Source organism: Vombatus ursinus, unplaced genomic scaffold (genome assembly GCF_900497805.2).
Source record: "Vombatus ursinus unplaced genomic scaffold, bare-nosed wombat genome assembly UNPS02001287.1, whole genome shotgun sequence".
NCBI lineage: Eukaryota > Metazoa > Chordata > Mammalia > Diprotodontia > Vombatidae > Vombatus > Vombatus ursinus.
In genome coordinates this window covers 17294697-17320709 of record NW_020941065.1, presented here as the reverse complement: position 1 = coordinate 17320709, position 26013 = coordinate 17294697, and the positions used below count along the sequence as shown (strand labels likewise).

The following is a 26013-nucleotide window of genomic DNA, read 5'->3' as shown; positions in this document are numbered from 1 at the left end:
GGCCTCAGTTTCCTCCTTTGTAAAATGACAGTGGTCAGCACAGGTGACTTCTAATTTAACATTTAAGGCGATTTCTAATTTAACACTTGAGATTTCAGTCTAGAATCCTCTGATGCTCTGTGACTAGAGAGTGGAGGACCTCGGGCGGGTAGGAGGCTGGCGGGACAATAGTCGCAGCTGGAGGGTAGAGGTTCAATGAGCCAGTGCTTGGGTGTGAGGGAACACTGGGGGGGCCAAGGGGAAGGGGACCTTGTAGGGGAAGGGCCTAGGGCCCTGTCTGCCAGAAGAGGGGACTGCTCCGAGGTGGAAGAAGGCTCCCGTCTCATTTAGCTGCACTGCACCCCTGGACAGCCCCCCTGGGCTTCCTCGGGCCTCCCCCCGCCAACCTGCACAGGTCCCCAAAGAGCTCAGTCCTCCGAGTTACTCATCCGCGGGACTGGCGCGGAGGAGGAAGAGAGGCTGGGGGTCCTTTGGCTTCCGAACCCCCCCCCCCAGGCCCGAGCTTCACAGCGGAACCAGGCGGATTCTCAGAGCCCGGCTTTCACGCGGGCAGTGGGAGGAGGCTGTGAGCTGGGGGCCGTGGGAGGGGTTGGGGTTCTGTCAGCTGGGGGCGGGGAAGGGGAGAGGCATCCAAGGACTGAGAGGGAGACCTTGGGAGGTGGCACTGGGGTGCTCTTCCCGAATTTGGGAAGGCCGGGGGCTGGGCGGTCCAAGCGGGAGGGGGAGGGGGGACATGGGAGGGGCGGAGTGAGAAGGCGGCCGGGTTTGGAGCAGAGAGACAGCTGCTGGAACCTGAGTGCCCGGGTTCAAAGGCGGAGTCACCTCTGGGTGACCCCCGGGCTGTCTGGGGAAGAGGGGGCGGCCTGTAGTTACCTCATCGGCCAAAGGCCGGGAGTCTGGGAGCTCAATTGAGGGAAGGAGGGAGGGAGGCGGCAGCGGCGGCGGCGGGGAAGCCTCGGCACCACTCAGCCGGAGCTGGGCAGCCCCGGGGGCCGAGCGCTGAGCCCGGCCCGACACCCCGCCAGCCCTCCGCGCCGCCCCGGGCGTCGTTCCGTCCGTCCGGGCGCCGGGGGGTCTACGGGGGCGGGGGGGGGGGCGGGGCGGGGGCGGGGGCGGGGGTGGGGGGTCTCTCCGCGCTCCGGCCGGGTCCGCCTGCTTGTGCCCGCTGCCCCGGTTGCGGAGCGCTCAGGGTGGGGGGCTGTCTGTCTGTGATCAGAAGGGGCGCCAGCATCTGTCCTAGTGGGGGGCGGGCGGTGTTGGGGCGGCTGTCTGTCTAGTTATCTTAAGGGTGACTGTGGTGGGGGAGCGTCTGCGCGCACTCTGGGGAACGGGGGGAGACCTGGCTACCTGTCTGTGATCTGAAGGGGGTCATCTGTCTGTGTGGGGGCACCTTCCTGTCCATCCGTTTGTCCGTGCCGGGGGGCGGGGGGGCAGGGGGGCAGGGGGCAGGGTCTGCTCATCTGTCCTTCGGAGAGGTTGTCTGTCCGCTGCACGTGAGGGCGGGAGGGTCTGCCTGTCTGTCGTGCGGGGGATCCACCTGCCCCTGGGGGGGGGGGGTGCGGGAGGTGAGGTCATCTGTCCGTGCGGGAAGGAGGTCTGTCCATCAGTGCGTGCTGGGGGAGGGGGTCTGTCCATCTATCGTCTGGGCAGGGGGGGTGGTCCGTCCGCCTGCCCGTCTCGAGGGCGGGGGCTGGCGGCCGGAGCCCCGGATGCGGCGGCGGGGGGGCCATGAGCCCGGGGGCGGGCAGCCTGAGCGGGCCAGCCCGGGGGGGCCCTGAGCGGCCCATGCGGCGCCCCGGGGCCAGGGCCCGGGCGCGGGCGGGGCATGGGGGGCACCCTGCGGGTGGCGGTGCTGGGCGCCCCAGGCGTGGGCAAGACGGCCATCATCCGGCAGTTCCTGTACGGGGACTTCCCCGAGCGGCACCGGCCCACGGCCGCCCGCCGCCTCTACCGGCCCGCCGTGCTACTCAACGGCGCCGTGTACGACCTGAGCATCAGCGACGGCGGGCCCGGCCCGGCCCCGGCCCCCGCAGCCGGCCCCGCGGCCTCGGCCGCCAGCAGCAGCAGCGCCTCCGCCTCCTCGGCCGCGGCCTCGGCCGCCACCAGCGCAGCCTCCTCGGCTGGGGACGGGGGCCTCCAGGTGAGTGAGCCCCGCCTGGCCCGGGGGGCGAGGGCAACGCTGGGGGCCGGGGGCACGCATGTGCCGGGGCTGGGGGGCTTTGTGTGTTTGGGATGGGGGTCAGGGAGCACGCGGGTGCCCCGCCTGGGGGGGGGGGGCTGGCATGCTGTGTACAGGCTACGGTAGGCTGGGGGGGCAGAGGATGCTTCTGAGCCCATTCCTGAGAGAGCTTAGGCTGGAGTGGGAGGGGTGCCAGGAGTCCTTAGGAAGATTGTATCTTCTGGGAGGGCAGGCGGAGTGACAGTCTAAGAGCACGTGTCCTGTGTGTCTGCATCCTTTGCGATGTCTGTGTGCTGCCCGGACCCTGCCTTTGCACACGATTCTGGGTCCAGACCATGTGAGTCTGCTAGAGTGTGTGTTCTGTAAATGCCCTGTGTGTCCTCTGCGCCCACCTTGGGGGAGCCTGTGTTGTCTGTCCTCCCCTCCTGGGCTCTCTCTTCTCCCCTCTGGAAGCGCAGATCGCAGCAAGGCACTCTCTGAGGACTGGGCTGAGCGCAGCTCCCAGAAAGAGAGGAAATAAGCATATATGTATATTGCCTGCGTTGCGCCAGGAAGCATCTTAAGCCCTTTTAACGTGTATTATCTCATTCGATCCTCACAACAATCCCGGGATATAGGATCTCCATTTACAGGTGAGAAAAAATGGAGGCAGAGAGAGGTAAAATAACTTGACCAGAGCCGCACAGCTCAGTGTCTGAAGCCAAATTTGAAGTGAGGTCTTCCTGACTCCAGGCCCAGCATTCTATCCCCTTCACTCATTTTCCCTTCCCTCCCCCTTCACCCACGCTCCTGCCAACTACATAGACCACAGAATACCTTTTCCATTCTTGCTCATAATTATGGGTCATTTCAATGGTCTGGGTGTGGGGCGGGGAGGGAGAGGAACCACTGAACTCCCCATCACTCTCTGCTCCCCTGAGGAACATGTGGGGTGAGGGTGAGGGGTAGTGTTGAGAACATAACTTGTCACAGCTAGGAGAATTCCTGGAACAGAGAATACCAGAGGTGAGAGGGACCGCCCAGTAGCAGAACTAAAAGAGACTTTAGAATTTAGACCAGAGAACGGAAAGCCTGAAAGGGATGTGGAACAGAGAACGTCAACACCTGAAGAACCTTTAAAATAGGACTTCTTAACCTGGAGTCCCCAAAGTCTGTGAACTCGGAAAACAAATTACATCTTCATTCCAATATAATGGTTTCTTTTGCAATTCTCTGTATTGCATTTTATGCATTTGCAAACACGATTCTGAGAAGGGGCCCATGGGCTTTAACCAGGACTTACTGCTTAAAGGGTCCATGGCCCACCAAAGGCAAAGGGTCCCTATCTTAGAACATAGATTGGAAAAATTGGAAAAGATCTCAGATCATCGTCTACTCCCAACTGCCTTTCTGCTCTCCAGGTCCAGGGCTTTTCATGCAGCCCCAGGAAAAACTCAAAGGCATGAACCTCTAATGGTGGGATTTCAGGCACTCTAACAGAAAGTAGAGGAGATACTCAAGGACAGGAAGGACTCCCTGAAGCCTCTCAAATCCCACCTACTCACTTTGTAGAGCCATTGCTGTGTGGGGGAGCTAGGACCAACCACCTGGGAGGGGGGCCACTGAGTGAGTGGGCAGAGTGAGTGAGAGGACAGCAGAACTAGAGATTCATTTAAGTACTTGCCCTATGCAGAGGACTGTCCCAGGCACTCAGGGCAATAGGAAGTTTAGTCAAAAAAAGGTTGCTTTGGGGCAGCTAGGTGGCACAGTGGATAGAGTACCGGCCTTGGAATCAGGAGGACCTGAGTTCAAATGTGGCTTCAGACACTTGACACTTATTAGCTGAGTGACCCTGGGCAAGTCACTTAACTCGGATTGCCTGATCAAAAAGCAGGAAAAAAAAAATGTTGCTGCCCTCAACGAAGTTGCAAGAGCCACATTCTTGGGATTTCCCCCATCAGCCTTTGTTGGGTTTCTGCACATATTTCAGAAAAAGATTCCTTGGTTTTCTTTCTCTTGGTTTTCAGTAGATTGAAAGTGATTTGAATGCTGGGACTGTCTCACTTTTATCTTTATGTTTTTAGTGCTTAGAAGAGTGCTTTGTCTATCACAGATGCTTAATAAATACTTGTTGGTTGATTGATACCCATCTCTGTAACCCCATTGCCTAGCACAGGAGCTGGTACATAGAAGGTGTTTAATAACTGCTTGTTTATTGCTTTATTCATTTCTTGGTTGGGGGTCCAAAGTCAGTCAGTATTTACTAAGCACCTACTATGTGCCAGGTGCTGAGGACACAAAGAAAGGCAAAAGACAGTCCCTGCCCCTTGAGGAGCTCAAAATCTAGCAGAGGAGACTACAAGGAAACAAAATGTACAAACAAGCTCTACACCGGATAAAAAGGAAATAAGTAGCAGAGTAGAGGCACTAGAATTAAGAGAGGTTGGGGAAGATTTCCTGTAGAAGGTGGGATTTTAGTTGGGATTTATAGGAAGACAGGGAAGTCAGTGGTCAGAGTGGAGGAGAGGGTCCAGACAGCAGAGCCAAGAGATGAAGGGTCTTGTTGTGGAAAAGCCAGGAGGCCAGCGTCTCTGGATCGAAGAGGATGTGTGTGGGGGGGGGGGTAAGGTGTGAGAAGACCCGCAAGGTAGGAGGGAGCCAACAAACTGAGGATTTTGTATTTTTGTATTTGTATTTTGTATTTTATCCTGGAGGCAATAGGGAGCCACTGGAGTTTGCTGAGTAGGAAAGGTGACATGGTCAGATCTGTTTTGGGAAGATCACTTCAGTGATTGAATGGAGGACAGATTGGAGTGGGGAGAAACTTGAGGCCAGCAAACCCACCAGCTGGTTATCGCAATAGTCCAGGAATGAAGTGATGAGGGCAGGGTGAGGGGAAACCATGTCAGAGGAGAGAGAGAGAGAGAGAGAGAGAGAGAGAGAGAGAGAGAGAGAGAGAGTTCAGAGGTGAAACTGATGAGAGATGCTAGAGGTGAAACTGATGAGAGATGCTGCAGAGGTGAAATTGATGAGAGAGGCTAGAAGTGAAATCCTTGGGCCCTGGCACCATACTGGATCTGGGAGAGAGAGGGAGGAATCCAGGATAACTCCTAGGTTGGGAGCGTGAGGGACTGGGAGGATGGTGTTGCCTTCTATGGTGATAGGAAATGTAGGAGATGGGGAGGGTTTAGCAAGGGTGGGGAAGCTGCAGCCTCAAGGCCATATGTGGCCCTCTAGGTGCTCAAGTGTGGCTCTTTGACTGAATCGAAACTTCACAGAACTAATCCTCTTAATAAAAGGATTTGTTGGGCAGCTAGGTGGCACAGTGGATAGAGCACTGGCCCTGGAGTCAGGAGGACCTGAGTTCAAATCCCACCTTGGACACATAATGCTCACTAGCTGTGTGACTCTGGGCAAGTTACTTAACCCCATTGCCTAGCAAAAAAATAAATAAACAAAAGGATTTATTTTGTAAAACTTGGACTCAGTCGAAAGGTTGCACTCAAGGACCTATGTGTGGCCTTGAAGCTGCAGGTTCCCCACCCTTGGTTTAAGGGAAAGTTAATGAATTCCGTTTGAACATGTTGAGTTAAAGATATCTACTGGACGTCCAGTTAGAAATGTCTGAAAGGCAGTTGGAGATGTAAGACTGAAGGTCAGGAGAAAGGTTAGTGCTGGATAAGTAGATCTGAGAATCATCAGCAGAAAGATAAGAGAAATCGTAAGAACTGATGAAATCACCATGTGAAATAGTATAGAGGGAGAAGAGAAGAGGGCCCAGGACAGAACTCTGAGGGACACCTATGGATGGTAGGCATGATCTGGAGAAGGATCTAGCAAAGGAGACAGAGAAGGAGCAGTCAGATAGATAGGAGAAGAACCAGGAGACAAGGGTGTCCTGAAAACCTAGAGAGAAGAAAGTATCAAGGAGGAGAGGGTGTTCAATAGCGTCAAAGGTTGTAGAGAGACCATTTAATTTGGCAACTTAGAGATCAATGGTAAATTTGGGGAGATTGGTGTTGGTAGAACGATACGATCAGAAGCCAGATTGTAGAAATTCAAGAAGAGAGTGAGAGGAAAAATGAAGGCACTGAGTGTAGATGGCCTTCTTAAGGAATTTAACCACAAAAGGAAGGAGAGGCATAGGATGATAGCAAAGACGGATGGATCAAGTGAGGGTTTTCCGAGGATGGGAGAGACATGAACATGTTTGTAGGTAGCAGGGAAGCAGGCAGTGGCCAGAGATTGATAAGGCAAGTAAGAGAGTGAAGATGCCAAAAGGGGCGGTCAGGTCAGAGAAGGGAACAGGATGTGCTTTGGGGAAGGAGAAATTAAAGTTCAGTGGTGCAAAGAGTTTTGGGTTCCTGATCAAGAACCTGCTTTCTAAACCAGATCTGCCACTAGCTTTGTGACTTTCTTGGGGAAGTCAGTTCAACACACTTGAGTCTCAGTTTCTACATCTACCCAATGGAGACAACACTCCCTGCTTGGTGTCGCCCATAGGCTGTCGACAAGGATCGAGTAAGATAATGGCTGTGGGAGCAATTGGAGAATTATCAAAGCATTCTCTAGACCTTTCACAACCAACCCCCAACCCTGGCATCAGGGGAGTAGACGGCAAGCAAAGAAAAGATCCTCTAGGCCAACGGAAATAGAGATCAAGACCCCCTCCCCAAATCTCCAGCCCTTTGCAGGGAAGCAATGTGATATATTAGAAAGCGTTTACAATCTGGCGTCATCGCTGCTTAGTCAGGCAGCCTTGGGCAAGTGCCTACCCCATTTAGGGCTTTAATTTCTCATTCTCTGAAAGAAAGGCAGTGTGGCCTAGTGAGTAGAGCCCTGGATCCCAGATCCAGAAGGGACCTCAGAAGCCACCAACACCCTCATTTTACAGATGAGAAAACTGAGGCCCATGTCATGCAGTGACTTGCCCCAAGGTCAAAACAAGTAGAAAACAGGATTTGAACTCTGTCGTAGGGTCATAGATTTAAATCTGGAAGGGAACTCTGAGCTCATCCCAACCAACTCCCCCATTTTACAGAGGAGGAAAGTGAGACCCAGGTGGAATGAGGATCTGAGTGGGGAGCTGAGGCCAAGGCTTCTGACTTTAGGCCCCATTGGAAAAAGCTCGATCGGTTTCCAGGCCCAGGAACTGTTCCCAGAAGAGGGGAAGTGGCCAGTGGAGCTGCTCAGTCCTTTTTCAGGCCTTTCTGATGGCTGGAGCGGGCCGAGGTTTCCTTCTGGGTGTCCTGGTTGGCCCCCACTTCTCCCCATTCCCTCCCTATAGGCACCCAGCCCGGAGCAGCGAGGCAATAAATATTTGCTGCATGACTGAATGTCTGTCTGTGCTCAGAGAAATATGAGGTGTTGCTTTTGTGATCGAGGGCTTTCCTGTGCCCACGGGGGGCTACTGGGGCCCTGCCGGTGGAGGCCCTTGTCAGCCCAGGCTCTGGGTGCAGCTAAGAGGTCAGTCCGGACCAGGGCCTGGGGCTCAGTCTGTGGACAAGGTCAAGGGTCAGCTTGGAGCCAGGGTCAGGATTCAGCCTGGCACCAGACTCAGGGGTCAGTCTGTAGACAAAGTAAGGGTTCAGTCTGTGACCTGGCTAAGGGCTCAGTTTCAGGGTTCAATCTGTGAACGGGTTCAGGGTTCGGTGTCTGGCAGCCTCAGGGCTCACTTTGGGGCTGGACTTAAAGCCCATGTCCATCCCAGGGTGAGGCATCCTCTGGGTCTCCCCTGTGGTCAGCTGATGGTCTTTCTCTAGATACACTTGGAAGCTGGGCCAGGGGGCTCCAAGCATCAGAGTGGGGAATCAGCAAGGGTCTGTTCATTTGATCTCCCAGCCCCCAGAGCCCCTTCAGACAGGGAGAGGGACGGCTCTTTGGGGGTGCCAGGGCCCAGTGATCTTCCTCTAGCCCCAGTCTCTGCTTTGCCCAGTTTAGGTCAATCATGCTAGATGCCAGGTATACTTTCTCTGCTTGTTAGTAGAGAGCTCGATCAGTCCGAGGATCTGGATTTAAATCTGACAGTGCTTCTTGCTGTCTATGTGACCTTGGATAAGCCACTTCCCCTTTTCAGGGTCTCAGGTTTCTCTTCTGTGATATGGGGGGTAGAGATGACTTCTGAGGACCAGCCCTAAATCTATAAACCTGTTCTGACTCCAGAAGCAGCCTGCCTGTTGTCCAGACAGGGCAGCTGTGAATGCCCTCTAGTGGTCACTGAGAGACAGACACTCTCTCCCTGCTCCTCGAGCACCTGGCCCAGCGATCAATGGACAGGGTCCCTTCCCGCAGGCTGGAACTGACCCTCTCTCTCCTTCTTCCCCCTCAGGAGCTGCCAGACCTGAAGGACTGGAGCCTGCAGGACATGGACGCCTTCGTCCTGGTTTACGACATCTGCAGCCCAGACAGCTTCGACTACGTCAAAGTGTTGAGGCAGCAGATTGCAGAGAACCGGTGAGAGGCTGGGGAGCCCCCAGGCTGGGATGGGCTGGGGGCATCAGGGAGGGCCGGTTGTGGGGACTAGCGAAGAACAGGCCAGGTTACCCGGCCTGGACCTGACACCCCGAAGCCTACCCACCTGACTCCAGTGAGATGGTGTGTGGGAGAGCTTGGCAAAACTCAAGCATCTGGGTAACGGTCAGCTGTTAGGATTACTACTGCACAGCTCCTCCCCAGGTCTGGGTGCGTTCCTAGGAGCCAGAACAGGGGGGATTTGCCGGTCCTTTTGTATGAAGGGACTTCAGGGACCATCTACCCTGACCTTTACTTTTCACAGCTGGGGAAACTGAGGCCTGTGGAGGTTAAGGGACTTAGCATCGTAGATTCAGAGTTAGAAGGGACTTTAGAGGTCATCTACCCCCTTCATTTTACAGCTGGGGAGACTGAGGCCTGGGGTCTAGGTAACAAGCGTCAGAGGCCAGGTTTGAACCCCAGATCCTCGAGTTCCAGGTCCAGCACTTTCCCTGTCGTGCCTCTCTGCCTCAAGGTCACACGGGAAGCAAGTGGTGGCAGAGTCAAGATAGAAAGGAGCAGGAAGGACAGCCCGGCTCTCCCACCCAGCCTCCCCCACAAAGATCTAGAAAATGCACAGACTGAATCCCGTTTGGGAAAGCCAAGAAAAAGTCATTTTTCTAGCCCAGCAAGGCCTAAAGAGACAAAGAGGTCTTCAGACACTGAGGACAGGGTCTGGCCAGGAGCGGGCCATGCACGGCGCATTCCAGCCCAGGGACTGACGGAGCTGAGACCAGCAGCTGGGCAGGAAGCCGAGGAGCAGGAAGAGATCCCAGAGAATCCCTGAACCGGGGCAGGGCGGGGGAGTGGAGCCATTGGGCAGCTCCACCACCCACTCCCAAGTTCTGAGTCAGACGGGGGCGGGGCAGGGAGAAGGGGATCTGCCCCTAGGGGTGGTGGCAGTCTTGGGCCCTGGCTGTTTACTGAGCAAGGAACAGGTTCAGAAGCCAACAGAAGCATCGCTCTGGGCTCATCCCAGGAGCAGGGAGGGGACTCAGTCTAGCCTCCCATGCAGTCTGCAGTGGAATCCTAAACCAATGCGGAGCCGGCAGGTGAGACACTCTGAACCTGCAGAACCTCCCGGGCGGCTAACAGTGGCCAAATCCCAGCCAACAGACCCAAACCTGTGTCGGGAACATGCGGAGCTCACGTCAGGAGGGCAGGAAGCAGACCTCGCCTTGGATTGCACCCCTTTGGGGGCACTAAAAGCCTGTAGGCCCCCAACCTGAGCTGTGAAAGCAGAAGATGCTCAGCAGCTGAGGCCAGAAATCCCCCCCCCAAGAAATGCACAGAGCCCACCACTACCATCAAGTCCAAAGTCACAAAGGGGACTCAAAGAATGAACAAACAAAAAACTATTATGGAGACAATGAAACTTAAGACACAAATCCAAAAGAAGAGAATGACTCAAAAACATCTGTAAAGAAAAATGAAGCTTGGGCACAAATTCAACTAGAATTCCTGGAAGAGTTTTTAAGAAAAGAGAGCTAAAAAATGACTTCTTTAAAAAACAAATGAGAAGGGGCAGCTAGGTGGTACAGTGGTTAGAGCACCGGCCCTGAAGTCAGGAAGACCTGAGTTCAAATCCAACCTCAGACTACACACTTGACACTTACTAGCTATGTGACCCTAGGCAAGTCACTTAACCCCAACTGCTTAAAAATTAAAAAACAAAAATAAAAACAAATGAGAAAGGTAGAGGAAAGATGGGGAAAGAAATGAGAGCTATGGAAATTTACGTAAAGAGAATTAGCAGGTTAGAACAAAGATAGACAAAATCTTAACCGAGAAAATAACTACCTAAAATTAGAATTGACCACAAATGGAAGCGAATGACTCCATGAGAATATTTTAAAATATTAATATTAAATATTTAAAAATATTAAAAATAAAGTCAAAAGACTGGGAAAAAAAGGAGAAAATGTGAGGTATCTCAAATCAAAAACACCTGATCTGGAAAACAGATTGAGGAGAAATAATTTAAGAATCATCAGACTACCTGAAAGCCATGACAAAAAAAAAAAAAAAGGAAGAACCTAGACATTACGTTTCTAGAAATCATAAAAGGAAACTGCCTGGTAGTCTTAGAATCAGAAGGCAAAGTAGAAAATGAAAGAATCCACTGGTCACCTCCTGAAAGAAACCCCAAAATAAAAACTCCAAGGAATATTATAGCCAAATTTCAGAGCTCCCAGGTCAAAGAAAAAATACTACTAGCAGCTGGAAAGAAAGAAGTCAACTACTGAGGAACCAGAGGTTCACAAAAGATTTAGTGTCCACCACTATACAGGAGGGGAGAGCTTGGAATATAATATTCCAGAAGTGAGAGAGGCAGGATTTCAGCCTAGGTCTTCTGATTCCAAAGTTCAGGGCTCTTCCCAGAGATCTACAGGTCAGTGAGGCATCTAGGGAGTCAGCTCTGCCCTGGGGCCCTTCTTTGGCTCATTCAGTCTTAAAGCTGGAACCTTCTCATTTTACAGAGGAGGAAACTGAGGCCCAGAAAATTGAAGTTATTTGTCCAAACTCACAGAGACAGCATATGACAGTGCCAGGATTTGAACTCAGGCCCTCTGACTGAGTGGTTACAACTTAGTTTCCATTATACCAGGCAGCTTTGCCACCATTTTGTTCTCCTGTCCAGACCTTCTAGCATTAGCCCCTGTAGACCATAGATGGTGGATGAAGGTAGCTGGTCACTTCAACAATTTAGTGCACCCTCATTCAAGGATGCTTGAGTGGACGCTATCTTCCCCTGGGTGGAGAGTGGCCTGTGCTTCCTCTCGCTGCCACAAGAGGGTGCTGCTGAGAACCCCAGCTTGGCCACCAGTTATTCAGTCCTGTCCAACTCTCTGGTACCCCATCTGGGGTTTTCTGGGTAGAGATCCTGGAGTGGTTTGCCATTTCCTTCTCCAGCTCCTTTTACAGATGAGAAAACTGAGGTTAACAGGGTTAAGGGCCTTGCCCAGGGTGTTACCCATCAGCCCCCGAAGGGCCCTGGCTGTGCTGGTGAAGAAGAGCTGGAAATGTGGCTACATGGAGTGCTCAGCCAAGTACAACTGGCACGTAGTTCTGCTCTCCAAGGAGCCACTGAGCAGTGTCCTAGCTACGGGCTGCAAGCACAGCCACCCTGGGCAAGTCTCTTAACCCTGTTAACCTCAGCTAGCGTCTGAGGCCAGATCTGAACTCAGGTCTTCCTGACTCCAGGCCCGGATGGCTAACCACTGTGCTAACTGGATGCCTCCAGATTGAGATTTGTGACCCTATGATTCTTGGAGACACCCTAGCAAGGCTCCTCCACCCCCAGTGGGAACTCTCCTCCCCAGTCTGTTGTAAGCATGGACAGGAAGGGCGTCGTCACAGGCTCCCACCTACCTTCTCTTGTTCCCCTGCAGGCCAGCAGGAGCACCAGAGGCCCCCATCATCGTGGTGGGTAACAAGCGAGACCAGCAGCGACAGCGCTTCAGCCCCCGAAGGGCCCTGGCTGTGCTGGTGAAGAAGAGCTGGAAATGTGGCTACATGGAGTGCTCAGCCAAGTACAACTGGCACGTAGTTCTGCTCTTCAAGGAGCTACTGAGCAGTGTCCTAGCTAGGGGCTGCAAGCACAGCCACCCAGCCATCCGCCTGCAGGGTGCACTGCACCCCAACCGCTGCAGCCTCATGTGACTGGCACCAGCCACTTGGACTCCCCTGTGCTGGTTCCCAAAGACTTTCCTGGTACAGGGAAGCCCCATCTGGATGCCCTGGAGACCCAAGACTCACTCTAGGCCATGTACTTTGTTGGAGTTGGGGAGGGGGAGGCTGGCAAACGGGAATCCAGCAGCCAGGCCCTCCCCAGATGGGACAGCAAGGGCCAAGGGACAGGCCCCAGGGCCAGGCAAGGCCACACCTAGGGCAGGAGGGCCCCTGCTCAGCACAAAGGACCCTGATGCCAGGGCTTGGGAGGGTGACCCCGCATGTGTCCCCCAAGGGCTAGTCTATCCTGCTCAGGGCCAAAGCTGACAGAATAAAGAGGAGAAGGACGGCCCAGCTCCATCTCTGGGGTGGGATGGACTGGGGGCTGTGGCTCAGACCAGGAGGGATGACAGCTCTGGATGGCGTGAGCTTGAGTCCCTCCCCCGCCACCTCTTCCTCTGTGACATGGGCTGAGTCCCAGAGCCAGGAGTCACCAAGCCATAGCAGAGAGAATCCTGGGAAAGGAGCCCGCACTGGGGCATCCCCAAACCCACAGTCACACAGTCTTTGCTTGGAGACCCCCAGGGGGAAGGAAACCAGCCCTTTTCCAGGCAGCCCATTCCACTTTGGGATGGCCCCGACTATTAGAAAGTTTTTCCTGCAATGCAACTCTGAGCCATGGTTCCAGGTTCTGCCCCCACAGCTCTCACGTCCGGCCCCCGCTGCAGCCCCCACCCAGTGCGAAACAAGCCCAGTTTCTTCAGAGAGTCCTCTTATTGATTTGAATTTTTTTTTTTTGAGGCAATCGGGGTTAAGTGACCTGCCCAAGAACATGCAGCTAGTAAGTATCTGAGGCTGAATCTGAACTCAGGTCCTCCTGACTCCAGGGCCAGTGCTCTATCCATTATGGCACCACTTAGCTGCCACCCCAGAGAGTTCTCTTATGACATGGACTCCAGGCCCTTCACTTTGCTGGTTGCTTTCTTCAGGGGATTCACTAGGTTCCTGGCGGCCTTCCCCATGAGAACCAATGTTCCATTTCCCCTCTCTGAGCCTCAGTTTCCTCAACTGTAAAACACAAGAGGTTCTTTCTAGCTAAAAATATGATCCTTTAAAGGCAACGTCGTCCAACCTGGGGGTCCTTCCCTTCTGGAGGTGGAAGGCAAGCGAGAGAGCCTGACAAGAGACATGAGTGGGCAGCATGGGACCCCTGGGGAGCTGGCCAGTTGAAAAACGGGCCCCAAACTGGACGCTGCTGCCCTAGCATGCCATCCCTAGCATGCCTTGGATTCTTGCCCACCTCTAGCCAGCCCACCCAGGGTGGGGGAAAAGCTCTAGGTCACCCCCCCAGCCCCCCACCCCAATAAACACACTGAGGGCGATGGACACTAGTTTACTCTCGTCAGCTCAGAATCTCTCAGGGCCAGGGAGGCTTACAGAGCAAGGGAGGGGGTGGGGGGGTCTTCAGCAGGGCTGGGGCCTGGCCTAGGGCTCTCTGTCTCTCTTCTCTCTCTCTCTCTCACACACACACACACACACATACTCTCTCTCTCTCTCTCTCAATATATTAGATTTAAATAGATCCACTATGCCCACTTATACGGTACAGGGGAGGCATGGGGTCCAGCCCAGGCCACCTGCCTCCCCCTAACCCTAAAGCCACAAACTCAAAAAGTCGGCCGCAGTCTCCGCTCCTCTTTCCCTGACATTGGTCCCTGGACTCAGGGAGCGGAAGTCTGATGGGTCCGATGGACCCAGTTAAAACTAAGGCCACAGAGGAAGGAAGAAGGGGCTGGGGGGCAAACATAAGGGGAGGCCCCAGCTGGGGGGCCAACAGCCCTAGTCTCAGTGGTCCCAGGGAGGAGGCACTGGGGGGCCCCCCAGCCATAGCGGCAAGGTCTGGAAGGGACTCAGAGGGGGTCACATCCAGGCACCCTCCTCCTGCCTACTCTCTCCCCTTGGCACCTGAGCCAGGGGCTCCAGAAAGCCGGAGAGGGCCGAGTGCAGACCCTGCCAGGCCCTGTGATCGGCTGAAGGCCTGCGGGGGGCCAGAGGGGTAGGGATGCGGGATGGCTTTCGGTCTGGCTGGTTGTCCACCCGAGGACGGGCACACGGTCTTAGCTGGTCTGCAGCTAGGGAGAGCCTGGCCGGCCCGAACCCCGGCCCCCCCTGCTCCTCCCCTGAGCCCGCAATTTCCACCTCACTCCAGCCCACCTCAGGTACCTCCTGCACGTCATTGAGAGCAGGACAGTAATTGCTCTCATCTGAAGAGCTGGAGAGAGCCGGGCCCCGGCGGCGGCCTGGGACCCTGGCATCCCACGTTTCACCTGAGCCATTGGGGATGGTGGCCAGCCCGTTGGGAGCCGGCCCCGTGCGGGAGGCCTCTCCAGGGGTGCCGTGCTTGCTAAAGAAGTTGAGGGAGGATGAGGACGAGCTGGAGGAGCAGTATGCAGAGTCAGAGGCCACAGGCTCGGGGGTGGTCTGGGGGCCCTGGGGCAGGGAGGCCCCTTCGGCCTCCAGCGCCTTCGAGTTGGCCAGGAATTCCTCCTCCAGGCTGCGGTACAGCTGCTGCTCCTGTCGTGGGTCCAGGGGGGCCCGGAAGCTCCGAGCCAGCTCCTCGAGTTCCTGGCAGAGGGTGTCTACCACCTGCAGGGGCCGGGGGGGCTCTGGGACCGCGGAGGGCTGGGGCCAGGCACGGGGAACGGCGGGGCTCCTTGCCCTGGGGGTGCTTCTGCCAGAGCCACAGGGGCGAGCCCACGAGTGCTGCCCGTCCCTGTCTCGGTGGATGAGAAGCATCGTCTGGTCCTCCCGGCCCTGGCTCCGTGCCCGCCGGGCAGGGCTCGGGGTGGCCAGGCGGGCATCTCTTCCGCTGTGGGCACCTCGGGGCCGACCTCGCTCCTCTACACGGGGGCTGGGCCCGGGCCCCCGATCCCGGGACTTGCTCCGGTGAGCTGGGGGTCTCCTGAGCGGAGCTGGGACCCTGGTCACTCGGCTGTTACTGTCCTTCCGGGGTCCCGGGGACCTCTCTTCGCCCCGGCAACAGCCCAAGATGCCACTCTGCGCAGAGGAAGCTGACGAGTCACTGTCACCCGAGCAGCGGCGGGACCTGGGGGGCAGCTGATCCCGGGGCCTGAGGGAGACAAGGGGTCACAGGACCCACGGAACGAGAAGGCTCCTGAGACCGACAGCCACGGGCCGTCTGAAGCCCCCCCACCCCTTCCCCATGCGAGGACGACTCAGCAGGCCACCCCTCCCCCCACCAGAGGGAACTGGCCCCAGGCTGGGGAGGAGGGGGGCAGGGGCTGCACCCAAGCCTGGACTGTTAGTTTAGGTCGCCATGGAGACAGGAAGCCTGCCACACTTTTTCCCTGGGAATGAGTCACAGCTGGGCGGCTGGGGTTCTCTCTTCCTGCGGCACCGACCGACCGGATGCGCAGCTCCAGGCTTGGAGTAACCCGTTGAGGACCAGATTGGGATAGCAAGAGTCTTCACTCCCCCAGCCCCCTTCTCCCCCCCAATCCTGACCCAGGCCCTACCTCAGTGGGTTGGATTGTCGAGTCTCTGGCCCATCCCGATGGCCCCGGGGGTTCGCAGAGGCCTGAGGGGAACCTGCTCCCCCAGCCCCAAGACGGGCAGGGAGCCCCTCAGGCCGAGAGCCCCGGCGCTCCCCTCCTGGGGCAGGACTCCCCACGTCTGGCCAGCGCAGAGCCCCGGGGCTGGAGGGTCGAGAGCTGGGGGCCGGAGACGCCTTCTGCGGGGAGAAGGCCAGCGCCCGAGGCTGGGGCAGCCGGTGTGCTGCAAAGACGGAGGGGCGTGGTCAGGGCGGGGAGCCCTGTAGGTCCCCCCAGGGTCACCAGACCCTTCCAGCCCTGAGGAACCTGTTCTGCAATACCCATGCACAGGGCTAGCCCCCTGGATGTGGAAGCACCTTCAAAACCGGGTAGTGTAGACCAGTGTTCTCACATTCACAGCCTGAGGCCGAGAGCTTTTGCTGGACAGTTGGCCTTTGAAGCCAGAAGACCTGTCAAGTCTCAACTCTGACACATGCTGGCTGTGTGACCCTGGGCAAGTCACTTCACCGATGTCTCTAAGACAAATCTCAGACAGGGCTTCCTAACCATTTCTGTCATAGCTCCCCAACCCAGCAGTCTGGCGAGAGCCATGGACGTTTCTCTGAATCATAGTTTTAAATGCATAAAGTGAAAAACAGAGAATTACAAAGGAAACCAGTTACTGCAGAAAATAGCACTGTCAGTTTTAAAGACACTCATTGGTTCCAAGCCCATGAGGTAGGGCCCTGGTAGAGGGAGCTCCTCCCCCAGAAGGTGCCTGTAGCAATGAAATCATAGCTCTAATCCCAGGCCTATTCCAAGGTCACACACATCAAAAGTAGAGATTCAAACCCAGTTCTACTGGCTTCGAATCCAGGGCCCTTTCCACCAGGTTATTTCCCAGGGCTTGGCCAATGCTGGGTGCTTTGGCCTAAGGAGGGGGTAGGAACCCGGCTGGGTCCCAGGGCTGACTCAGAGCTGGGGAGAGGCTCCAGGTGAGCGCAGGGGGCCCTCCCCCCTCCTGCCCTCCACACCCCGCCCTGTACTCACAGATGGAGGCACATCGACATGGGTCGTGCTTATCCAAGTAATGTTCCAGGGTGTCCCAGCCTCCTCCCACCCTCACCATCACATGGCTTCGAAGGACCTGAAGGGGAAACAAGTCCTGGTTCTCAGAACCCACTGCCCAGAGCCCCCTAGGGAAACAGACCCCCTTCCCACACCCTGTGCCCGAGGCTGAAGAGTGAGGCACCCTGGCTGCCTGCCGCAGCCGCCCAGGGACTTCCCTGGAACTGGGTGTGGGTCTTGGGACCAGAGGAAGTTCAGCTGGCTTATTCCCCATCCCAAGAAATGTCCCCAGAGCTGCCAGCATCTCCACCCTTGTCCCCAGGCCCTAACTTAGCCAGGGCCCAGAGATCTCAGGTTAGGGGACAGAGACTCCAGCCTGGAGAGACGTACTCGAACAAAGATGAGGGCGCTGGAGTCCCCCACTCTGTACTTCCCCTCCGACACTTTGATCATGGGGAATTGGTCTGGGCAGGTGCAGTGGCCCAAAATCTCTCGAACCTGCGGAGACAGAGGAGTCAGAGGTCAAGATCTCCCCTTGGCCCAAGGTGGGGGTGGGAGTGGGGGCCGCAGTGCCTGGGGAAGAGGCAGGAGGAAGTCTCAGAGGAGCCAAACTGATGGGGGTGAGGGGAGGAGGAGCCTTGAACCTAGATTGTGTCTGATCTCTTCTTCAAGGACATCTGGAGACTGGTCCTCTGGCCGCCTAGTCCTGGCACAGATGGCCAGGGGGCGCAGGAGACGCATCTGGGGACCCGGATTAGCTGGATGCTTCTCCTGGGCATTGGAAGAAAGTGACGGTGTCTAGATTCTCTTGCCCGGTTCCCTGGCCTCCCCAAGGAGATGGAGAGATGGCCCGATGGGAGTGGCCAACGGCTTGATGTGCCATGAAGGCCCAAGCACGGTCCCTGATCTCTCCCTCAGTGCTAGAAAGCCTCTTCCCCTCCACTCACTACCTGCCCCCTGAGAAAGGAAGATACAGGCGGTCAGGGAATCTGATGGTGTGGAGAACTTTGGGGTCCCTCCCTCCACTCCCGCCTTCCTCCATCCATCGCTGGAGAGAAGCTGAGCCCTCGGGAACTGGGAGCTAAGAGGCTCATAGGATCCCAGACACAGGGCCAGAAGGGCCCTCAGTGGCCAGCTGGTCCAAATTTTTCATTTTACAAATAGAGCCCCAGGAGGTAAAGACCACACAGATAGTGTCAAAGCCCAGGATTAGAACCCATAGTGCACAGAGCACTGGGCCTGGAGTCGGGAAGACCTGAGAACAAATCCTGCCTCAGACAGTGCCTGGGCAAGGCACTTGGCCTCTCTCAGCCTCAGTTTCCTCATCTGCCAAATGAGAATAATAATAGCACCCACTTCCCACAGTGGTCTCGAGGATCAATTAAAATATTTTTAAAGCACTTGGCATAGTGCTTGGCATGTGGTAGGAGCTATTATTATTATTATTATTATTATTATTTACTATTATCATGGGGCAAAGGCAGTATTTGAATTCAGGTCTTCTGACTTCTGTGTCTTCCTGTTGTGTTCCCACTGCCTCTCTGTCAGGACTGCTGGTTTCTCTTCTCAAAGGTGGAGAACATGAGACATATCTCTCTAACATCTCCTGGGGTGAGTAAGTCCTATCTCCCAGCCAGGTCAGGAGATGCCCCTGAGGGCAGCTGGGAGGCCCTTGTGAGCCTCCAAAAGCTGGGCTTTCCAGGATTCCCAAAGTACATTTTCTGAAATGCCTGCCCCTGGAGGAGCAGGGAGAGAAGACATGAATGCAAGGTTGAGACAGGAACACTGGGTTTGGAATCAGGACTGACTTGGGTATGACTCAGGCTCTCAAATTCTCTAGGCCCTAATTTCTTCCCCTGGAAAATGCCTCTCGAGTCTCTCCCAACTCTAGCGCTATGAAAATTAAAATAATAATGATTAGAATCCAAGCCTCCTCCTTCCCAACTGCTTCAGTTATGAGTTATGTCCATAAAAGCCATGAGTTCCCCAAGACCGCTCATTCCAAAACCCAGCAGAATCCCAGATTCCATGGGCTGTTTCTCCTGACAAGACCACAAGGGCCGGGGCCAGACTCTGCTGTCCCCCTTCATCTCTCTTCCTCCCCAGCTCTCCACCTCTGGACCCAAGGACTGCCCTTCAGACCACTCTCTACCCCCTAACCCTGGGGCCTGGCACAAACTCAGGTCACTGGAGGGAAGAAACTGGCCTTGCCCTCCTGTCTTCGAGACCCTCAGCCTCCTTATGAGGCAGCTGGGGTGGTTCAGCAGATACAGCGCTAGGTCTGGGGTCAGGAAGAGCCAAGTTCAAATCTGACCTCAAACACTAGCTGTGTGACTCTGGGCAGTCTGCCTCAGTTTCATCAACTTTAAAGTGGGGATAATAATGGCACCTATCTTGCAGGGTTGTTGTGAGGATGAAACGAGCTATTTCTAAAGTGCTTTGCACAGTGCCTGGCACATAGTAGGTGCTTAACAAGTTTTCCTTCCTTCCTTCCTCCCTCTCTCACTTTGTACAGTTGCTGTCTACCACAGACCAAAGTGTGGGGCTACCCAGTGCTCTGGGGTTCTCCCTCATTGATAGCATCAGAAAAGTTCAGAGGGGATACCATCTAGCTCACACAGAGACACTGCCAGGGGTTAGCCTACCCTAATACAGAGTCTGCACAGAGGCCCCGTAAAAATACCCCAAAGCTACCCAGTTGCCCAGTATGGAGCTCTGAGACCAGTAAATGCTTGCTTGTTGAATGACTGGACGACTAAGTCTCAGGGCAGGCCAGGGAATGCGTGAGGGAGGTCCCCTTTGCTGTGCCTGGCTCAAAAGCTCTTGAAGAGGCCTGGCCCTGGGACCCAGGCTGTCTGTGTGTCCCCGCCCAGCTGGGCTGTCTCAGTGGGGGCCTTTCCCATCTCCTGACTCTCCATGGCTACCGCCACCGTGGCTTGGAAAGAAATAAGCAGGTGGGGCTGTCTGGCAGCACTTACTTGGGCTGCCCTCCCAACCTCTGCCAAGCCTGGAGCAGTTGGGGCCGCCGGGCACTCACTCACTGCCTGGGTACCCGGGAGCCTGGGGGCGAGCCCTGGCCTGTCTGCCCTGGGCTTCTGGGCTCTCTCAGGTCTCAGGCCAGGGGGCTGAGGCTGCAAAGCCCCCACTGGAAAGAAAGCCTGAGGCCCAAGGATCCCCCAAAGTCTACTCTGGTCTGGAGGAGCTAAAAATACAGGTGTGCTTTCCCCTGAAGGCTTCATTGTAGCCCGGTGGCTCCGGGGGGGAAAAAAAAAAAACAAAACAACAGTTCAACCAGTCACCAAGAGTGCCTGGCCCCCTGAGGAGTGGGGGAGACAGGGAGAGCAGGAGGGAGGGAGCTGGTAGGGCGGATGGTGGCCCCTCCCAGGCCTGAAGTCTCCAGGTAGGCTGGGCAGGGAGTTTTTCTCTTGCTGCCCCTCTCAGCGGGGGGCCTCTCGCCCCTGGGTCCCTGTCAGGCTGGGAGGGCCCAGTTCAGGCTGCACTAGTAACTTGCTGTGTGAGCCTGGTCAAATCTCACCCTCTCTCGGGGACCCTCATTGTTTCTCAGCTGGGAGTTGAACACAATCACCTCTGTGAGCTAAGTGCCGGAAAGGACCCAGGAGGCCGGGAGCCCCCCCTCTCCTCTCTTCTTTTTTGCCCCTAAAACAATCGCTACACCAAGCCACGCTAGGTGGGGAAGCGGACAGTCAGGCCTGGAGTCGGGAAGACTCAAGTTCAAATATGACTTCAGATGCTTACTAACTGTTGGACCCTGGGCAAATCACTCTCTGCCTGCCTCAGTTTGTTCATCTGTAAGATGGGGATAATAATAGCACCTAACTCACAGGGTTGTTGTGAAATCAAATGAGGTAATCTACATAAAATACTTTGCAAACCTTAAAGCATTAGACAAATGCTATTGTTATTATTATCATCATCATAGGTCTCTGGCATGCCATTATGAGGCTCAGGGTTGGTGAGGAGTGGGGCATATTTCTTGGGGCTCAGGGAAGAGAGAGGAGAAGGATAGACTCAGAGAACATCCCTTGAGGCCTTGAAGGTCATGTGATCCAACCTGCTCATTTTACAGATGAGGAAACTGAGACCCAAAGTGACATAGTGTTGGTAGGATCCTAGAATAAAGAGCTCTAAAGGAAGCTGGCTAGAGGACATTGAGGCACTGACAGTCGGGACCCCCAAAGCTTCGAGCTCACGGCTATTTTCCAACACTCCCCCACAAAGCAGTGCCCGCGGTTTGCGCGCCTCTCACCAGCTCATCGAGGTTTCGGAGGTCACACAGGGTCATCCTGGGTCCCCGGCTGGGGTAGGCCCCAATCCCGGAGGCCGGATCCGCCGGGCGCTGGTCCCGGTCCTCGACCCCAGCGGTGGGAGGCCCCGGCTCCCTGGCCTGGTCCCTCAGCTCCTCCTCAATCTCCTCCTCCAGCTGGATGAGCATCGGGGCCAGCACCCCAAACTTGGAGCCCCGACGGGCCACCTCCAACAAGCAAAGCACAAAGTTCTTCTCATTCTTGCGTAAGACCAGGTCGTCCGTCTCAAACATCAGAACCTCCGGGATGCCCAGCTCTCCTCGGCACCAGGCGATGAAGTTGGACACGTTGTCTCGGGCCAGGAAGGAGCCCGGGGCCACTCCATTAGCTTGGAACACCACCTCCCTGGAAGGCAAGCGGAGGCGGCCGGCAGCCTCCGGGTGGCTGCTCGCGAAGTCCCTGGCGATGCCGTTGACGTTGTTGGCATGGCGGCACAGCACCGCCCCGGTCTCCAGCGCCTCCAGGAAGCCCCCGCCACCGCCAGGGACGGCAAGGCCATACTGGGCATTCAGCCACTCAGCAAGGTCTTCCTTCATGGCATCCAGATACTCCTCGCTGGAGCGGAAGGGCCGGATGCTTTTAGAGGCTGAGCACTGAATACTGCTCTTCTCCTTCTCTGCCATGGCTGGGGCCGGGCTGCTGGCCATCACTGGGGCCCTCACAGCTGCGGGGAGAGGGAAACAAGTCAGCCCCAGGATGGAGAGAGGGGAAGGGGCACCCCAGGGAGGGGCTGCCAGAGCGGGCTGAGGTCTCGTTCTCGCCCACCGCAGGGGTGCCTCAGGCCCTTTCTAGGGATGGACCTTAGTACCTAGAACAGGGGGTGTCAGGGTTGGGAGGGGCCTTGGAGAGAATCAGTTCCAACTCCTTTATTTCACATACAAAAACTGAGGGCCAGAGGGATGTGACTAGAACAAGGTCACCACGAAAACAGTCCACCCTGATTTCTGGCTCCTGGGGCTTCTTCCCACTGCCCGTGAGCTCCTCAGATCAGGTTTTCCTCTGCGTCTCTCCCCAACACCGCGGTGGGCTCCCCACCTTCTCCCAGGCTAGATCGATTGGCTCTTTGGGGGCGGGGCCTGGGAAAGAAACAGACAGGGGCGGGGCCGGAGCTGTTCTGAGGAGCTGGGGTGGGGGAAGGTGGCAGGCGGGAGGAGCTGGGGCTCTCCCACCTACGCCCCGAGGTGGGGGCCTTCCAGGAAGCCTCAGTTTCTCCAGCTGGGCAGGGGGCTGGAGACGGAGGCGGGAGGGTCTCTGCGCAGGCGGGGCCCAGGCTCCCGACACCTTGCGGTTTGAGTATCCCTCCCCCCCAGCTCTCTGGGCTCACCTGCCTCATCCTGCTCTCCCACCGAGATCTCCAAGCGCTGCCCGCAGCCAGGGGGCCCCCGGCTCGGCCCGGGCAGCGCATGGCCGGCCACAGCCCCAGGGAACCCTGGCCGCGGCCCCGGGGGGGGTCCTCCGAGGGCCCCGCCGCGCCCCGGGGGCTGCGCTCGGGCCCCCGCCTCCAGGCCGCCCTCCGGGCCTCCCCCCAGGCGCGCCGGGCTGGGCGCAGGCTGGGCCTGGCTAGTCAGGCCTCCGCCACCGGCAGAAAGAGGAAAGAAGCCCAGCCCCGAAAAGCCCCGGCCCCCCCCCCCCCCCCCCCCCCCCCCCTCTTTTTTTTTTTTTCCCCCCCCCCCCCCCCCCCCCCCCCCCCCCCGAACTTGGAGCTGGACCAGAGAAGGCGGGCGCGCATCACTTAAAGGGCCCGCGCCCCGCGCAGCAGCTCCCGGCCGGGGGGCCCCCCAGAGCTCCCCCCCGGCCAGCAGCGGGGACGGGGAGACCCCCGGGCCGCGCCCGCGCCCACCTGTGCCCCGAGGTGCCCGTGGATCTCCAAGCGCCTTATCCGCAGGGACCGCAGCTAGAGGAGAAGAAATGCCAGGGGGACCGGCCCCCGGCCCTGAATTCCTGCCCCTGCGCCGATGCCACGGATCTCAGTGCGCTCTGTAGACGGAACCCCTCCGGGCTCGGGGCGCCTTCATCCTAGGAAGCGCAGAGGACCGTGAGAGCCCCAGAGCGGACCCTCGTCTCCTCCCAGGTGCAGGAGGGGGCTCCAGGTGGAGGCGTGGGGATGAGGTCCCCGTGGCAGAGGGAGCCCAGACGTGGAGCCCTACAGAGTCACTGCCTCGGGCTGAGTGGGAGAGGCTTGGCAACTGGAAGCCGCCTGCACCCTCCTGCGGAGCTGAGCAGCCCCACTCACCTCGGAGTCCTTAGGAGCTAACCACCACCCGCCCCCAGCCTTCCCGGCGCTTCCTCCTATCACTCTGCCCAGAGCCCGCCCGAAGCTAATCAGACTTCCACCTTAAGCTCCCGGTCCGTGGGAGTGGAGTGGGGGAAGTCACTATCTCAGGCCCCTTCCCCCAAGCCTAGGGGGAGGGGAAACGTTCCCACACCTTCCTCGGCCTTCAGGGCTCTTCTAACCTGCCTCCAGCCTGCGCCGAGGCAGGGGACACTATGACTTTAATAACTCAGTGAGGTAATTGGGCCCCCTCCCCCTCGGCCCCTCCCCGCCCCCTTTCCCTCCCCAGGGCTGGATTCTGGCTGGATGTGTCTGGAGGTGAGTCACGCCCTGGGCCGCGAGCAAGTTTCAACGTTCCACCGGCTCCTTCGTTGTCTGCCTCTGGCTGGAAAGAGAGAAGGGAGAGACAGACACAGACACGGGGCGGGGGGGAGGGAGGGAGGGAGAGAGAGGTGGGGTGGGGTCTGAGGTCCTGGGTCTGAGGCCAATAAATCCCCACCCACCCTCATCCCCACTCCCCTGGGGGCAGCAGGGGAATGGATGGAGATTGGGCCAGCCAGGCACAGCCTGTTCAAAGGCCTCCCTTCAACACCCGCTCAGGAAAAAAGATACTTTGGGTGGCCACGGGACCCTTTCCTGGGGGCCTGAGGAGGAAGGAAGGGACTGTGCTTGGTCACCTCCGGCCTGGACCAGTTTGGCCTTGGGAGGGTGATAAGAGGAGAAGGGCTGGGCTGGGAGGCGGCCGGGGCCTCCTGCTGTCCCAAGCATGCATTCAGTGCCTGACTCCAAGGGCCCAGGCCAAAGGAAATTTACATCCTACTGGGGGAGGGCCCAAACCTGCCGGGATGGAAAATGCCCCTTTAACCTCAAGAAGCATCATGTGTGATGGAAAATGTCCAGCTTTGACTCTGCGCCTCTGTTTCCTCATCTGTAAAATGGGGCCAACAATAGCACCTACTTCCTAGGTGGTTGTGAGGATTAAGCGAAATGACACATTTGCCAACCAGCCCTAATGTACCGTATAAATAAATCGCCATTGTAATTAGGATGGAAATCAGGGTTTGCTGACTGACCGCGGAAATGAGAACGGGCTGGAAATCAGGACGGCGGCTACGCCCCCCCCTTCCCCCTCCCCCTGCCCATCGCAGATGCAGCTGAGGCCCCCGCACAGGGTTAACAGCACCAGGGCTTATTTTCAAACAGAAAAGGAGGGACTAGATCCCAGCCAACCAGCTCCTAGGAAATGTGGCCATCTGCGGTGCTGCCCCTGGGAGAGGGAGCCTGGGGGAAGATGCTGGGAGGGAAGGTTGGGGGAGTGGGGAGTATCCAGCAGCATCCCTGGGGCAGCTAGGGACAGGGGGTGGGGGGTGGGCAGGCCTACCAGGCCTGTGTGGGAGCCCAGGGCAGCTTTGTGGGAGGTTTCTAGGGTGTCGTCTCCCCGGGCTGCTGACCCCTGGGGGTGGGGAGCCAGGAGCCAATCAGGGTTTTAGTCTGCCAGGGTACCACTGGGCTCCTAGCAAGCCTGTTTTCCATCAGGCTTTTGAAGGGATGTCACTGCCCCTGACTATGGCTGGCAGGGCCTGTATCATTCAAGGTTTGCCAAACCCTCATCCTCAGACATTTCTCTAAACTCAAGAGCCCTTTGGCTCTGTATTCCCAGTGCCTTGGACACATTCAAAAATGCTTGTCAGAATGTTCATTTTAAGTGAAAGTATCATCCTCATTTTACCGGTGAGGAAATTGAGGTTGAAGGTGAAAGGGGCTTACCTTAGATCACAGAACTAGCCTCTGAGGTGGGATTTGAATCTTAATTCCAACCTGGGGCTCTATTATTTCAAGACAAGGTAAAGCTGGGCTTCCAGACTAGTATTTGCAAAAATCTGATGTTACTGCTCTGTGAAGAAGCTTCATGCTCCCTCTTGCTTCTAAAATTAAATGTATATGCTTCTGTTTTGTGTTTCAAGCCCTCCCCGATCTGGAGCTCTGCCACCCACCTGGACGGACTTATTTCCTATTACTACCCCTTGAGAAGGCTCCATTCCAGCCAGACCAACCTATAAGTTTGCTGGCCCCGGAAGGTGACATTCCATCAACCACTTTCTTGCCTTTGTACATACAGGCCTTCCCCTAAGCCTAATTACCTGCTCTCTCATTTCCTTCAAGACCCAGCTTGGGTGCCAACTCCTGATCCCTCCCATTTTTTGTCCCCTTCCCCCCCAAAAAAATTATGTTGTGTGTGAAGAAACTCCTTGTGGGTAGGGACAGTTTTGTTGTGTTTGCATCCCCAGGACCTGGCATAATGACTGGGCATATAGTAGGCACTTAATAAATGACGATTGAATTGAAGTGGAGATGAATTCCAAACCTCTGGTTGTACAGATGAGAAAACTGAGGCCCAGAAACGTGAAGTGACCTGCCTGGCATCTGACAGGGATGGAACCCCTGACTCCAGACCCA

The 26013-nt window shown here is 56.6% G+C and overlaps 2 protein-coding genes across 9 annotated transcripts; one reads left to right on the top strand and one right to left on the bottom strand.

The window, feature by feature from the left end:
- The first annotated feature begins 1825 nt into the window (after positions 1-1825).
- RASL10A (RAS like family 10 member A) lies at positions 1826-12738 on the top strand. Of its 3 annotated transcripts, XM_027864614.1 has the most exons (4): positions 1826-2023; positions 8421-8435; positions 8490-8611; positions 12061-12738. In XM_027864614.1, exons 1-4 carry the CDS (start codon positions 1826-1828, stop codon positions 12329-12331), a joined length of 606 nt encoding a protein of 201 aa, XP_027720415.1. In that variant the 3' UTR covers positions 12332-12738. The 3 variants fall into 3 exon arrangements, with proteins under 3 accessions (XP_027720415.1, XP_027720406.1, XP_027720397.1); XM_027864605.1 differs by lacking the exon at positions 8421-8435 and having other exon boundaries at positions 1826-2044; positions 8487-8611; XM_027864596.1 differs by lacking the exon at positions 8421-8435 and having other exon boundaries at positions 1826-2140; positions 8487-8611.
- A 981-nt stretch (positions 12739-13719) lies between these two features.
- GAS2L1 (growth arrest specific 2 like 1) lies at positions 13720-23969 on the bottom strand. Of its 6 annotated transcripts, none has more exons than XM_027864551.1 (7): positions 23125-23969; positions 22164-22360; positions 21227-21948; positions 17350-17457; positions 16942-17038; positions 15877-16135; positions 13720-15470 (listed from the first exon to the last, which is right to left on the bottom strand). In XM_027864551.1, exons 3-7 carry the CDS (start codon positions 21929-21931, stop codon positions 14261-14263), a joined length of 2379 nt encoding a protein of 792 aa, XP_027720352.1. In that variant the 5' UTR covers positions 21932-21948; positions 22164-22360; positions 23125-23969; the 3' UTR covers positions 13720-14260. The 6 variants fall into 6 exon arrangements, with proteins under 6 accessions (XP_027720352.1, XP_027720371.1, XP_027720361.1 ...); XM_027864570.1 differs by having other exon boundaries at positions 22221-22360; XM_027864560.1 differs by having other exon boundaries at positions 21227-22360; positions 23125-23300; positions 23711-23969.
- Between the last annotated feature and the right edge of the window lie 2044 nt (positions 23970-26013).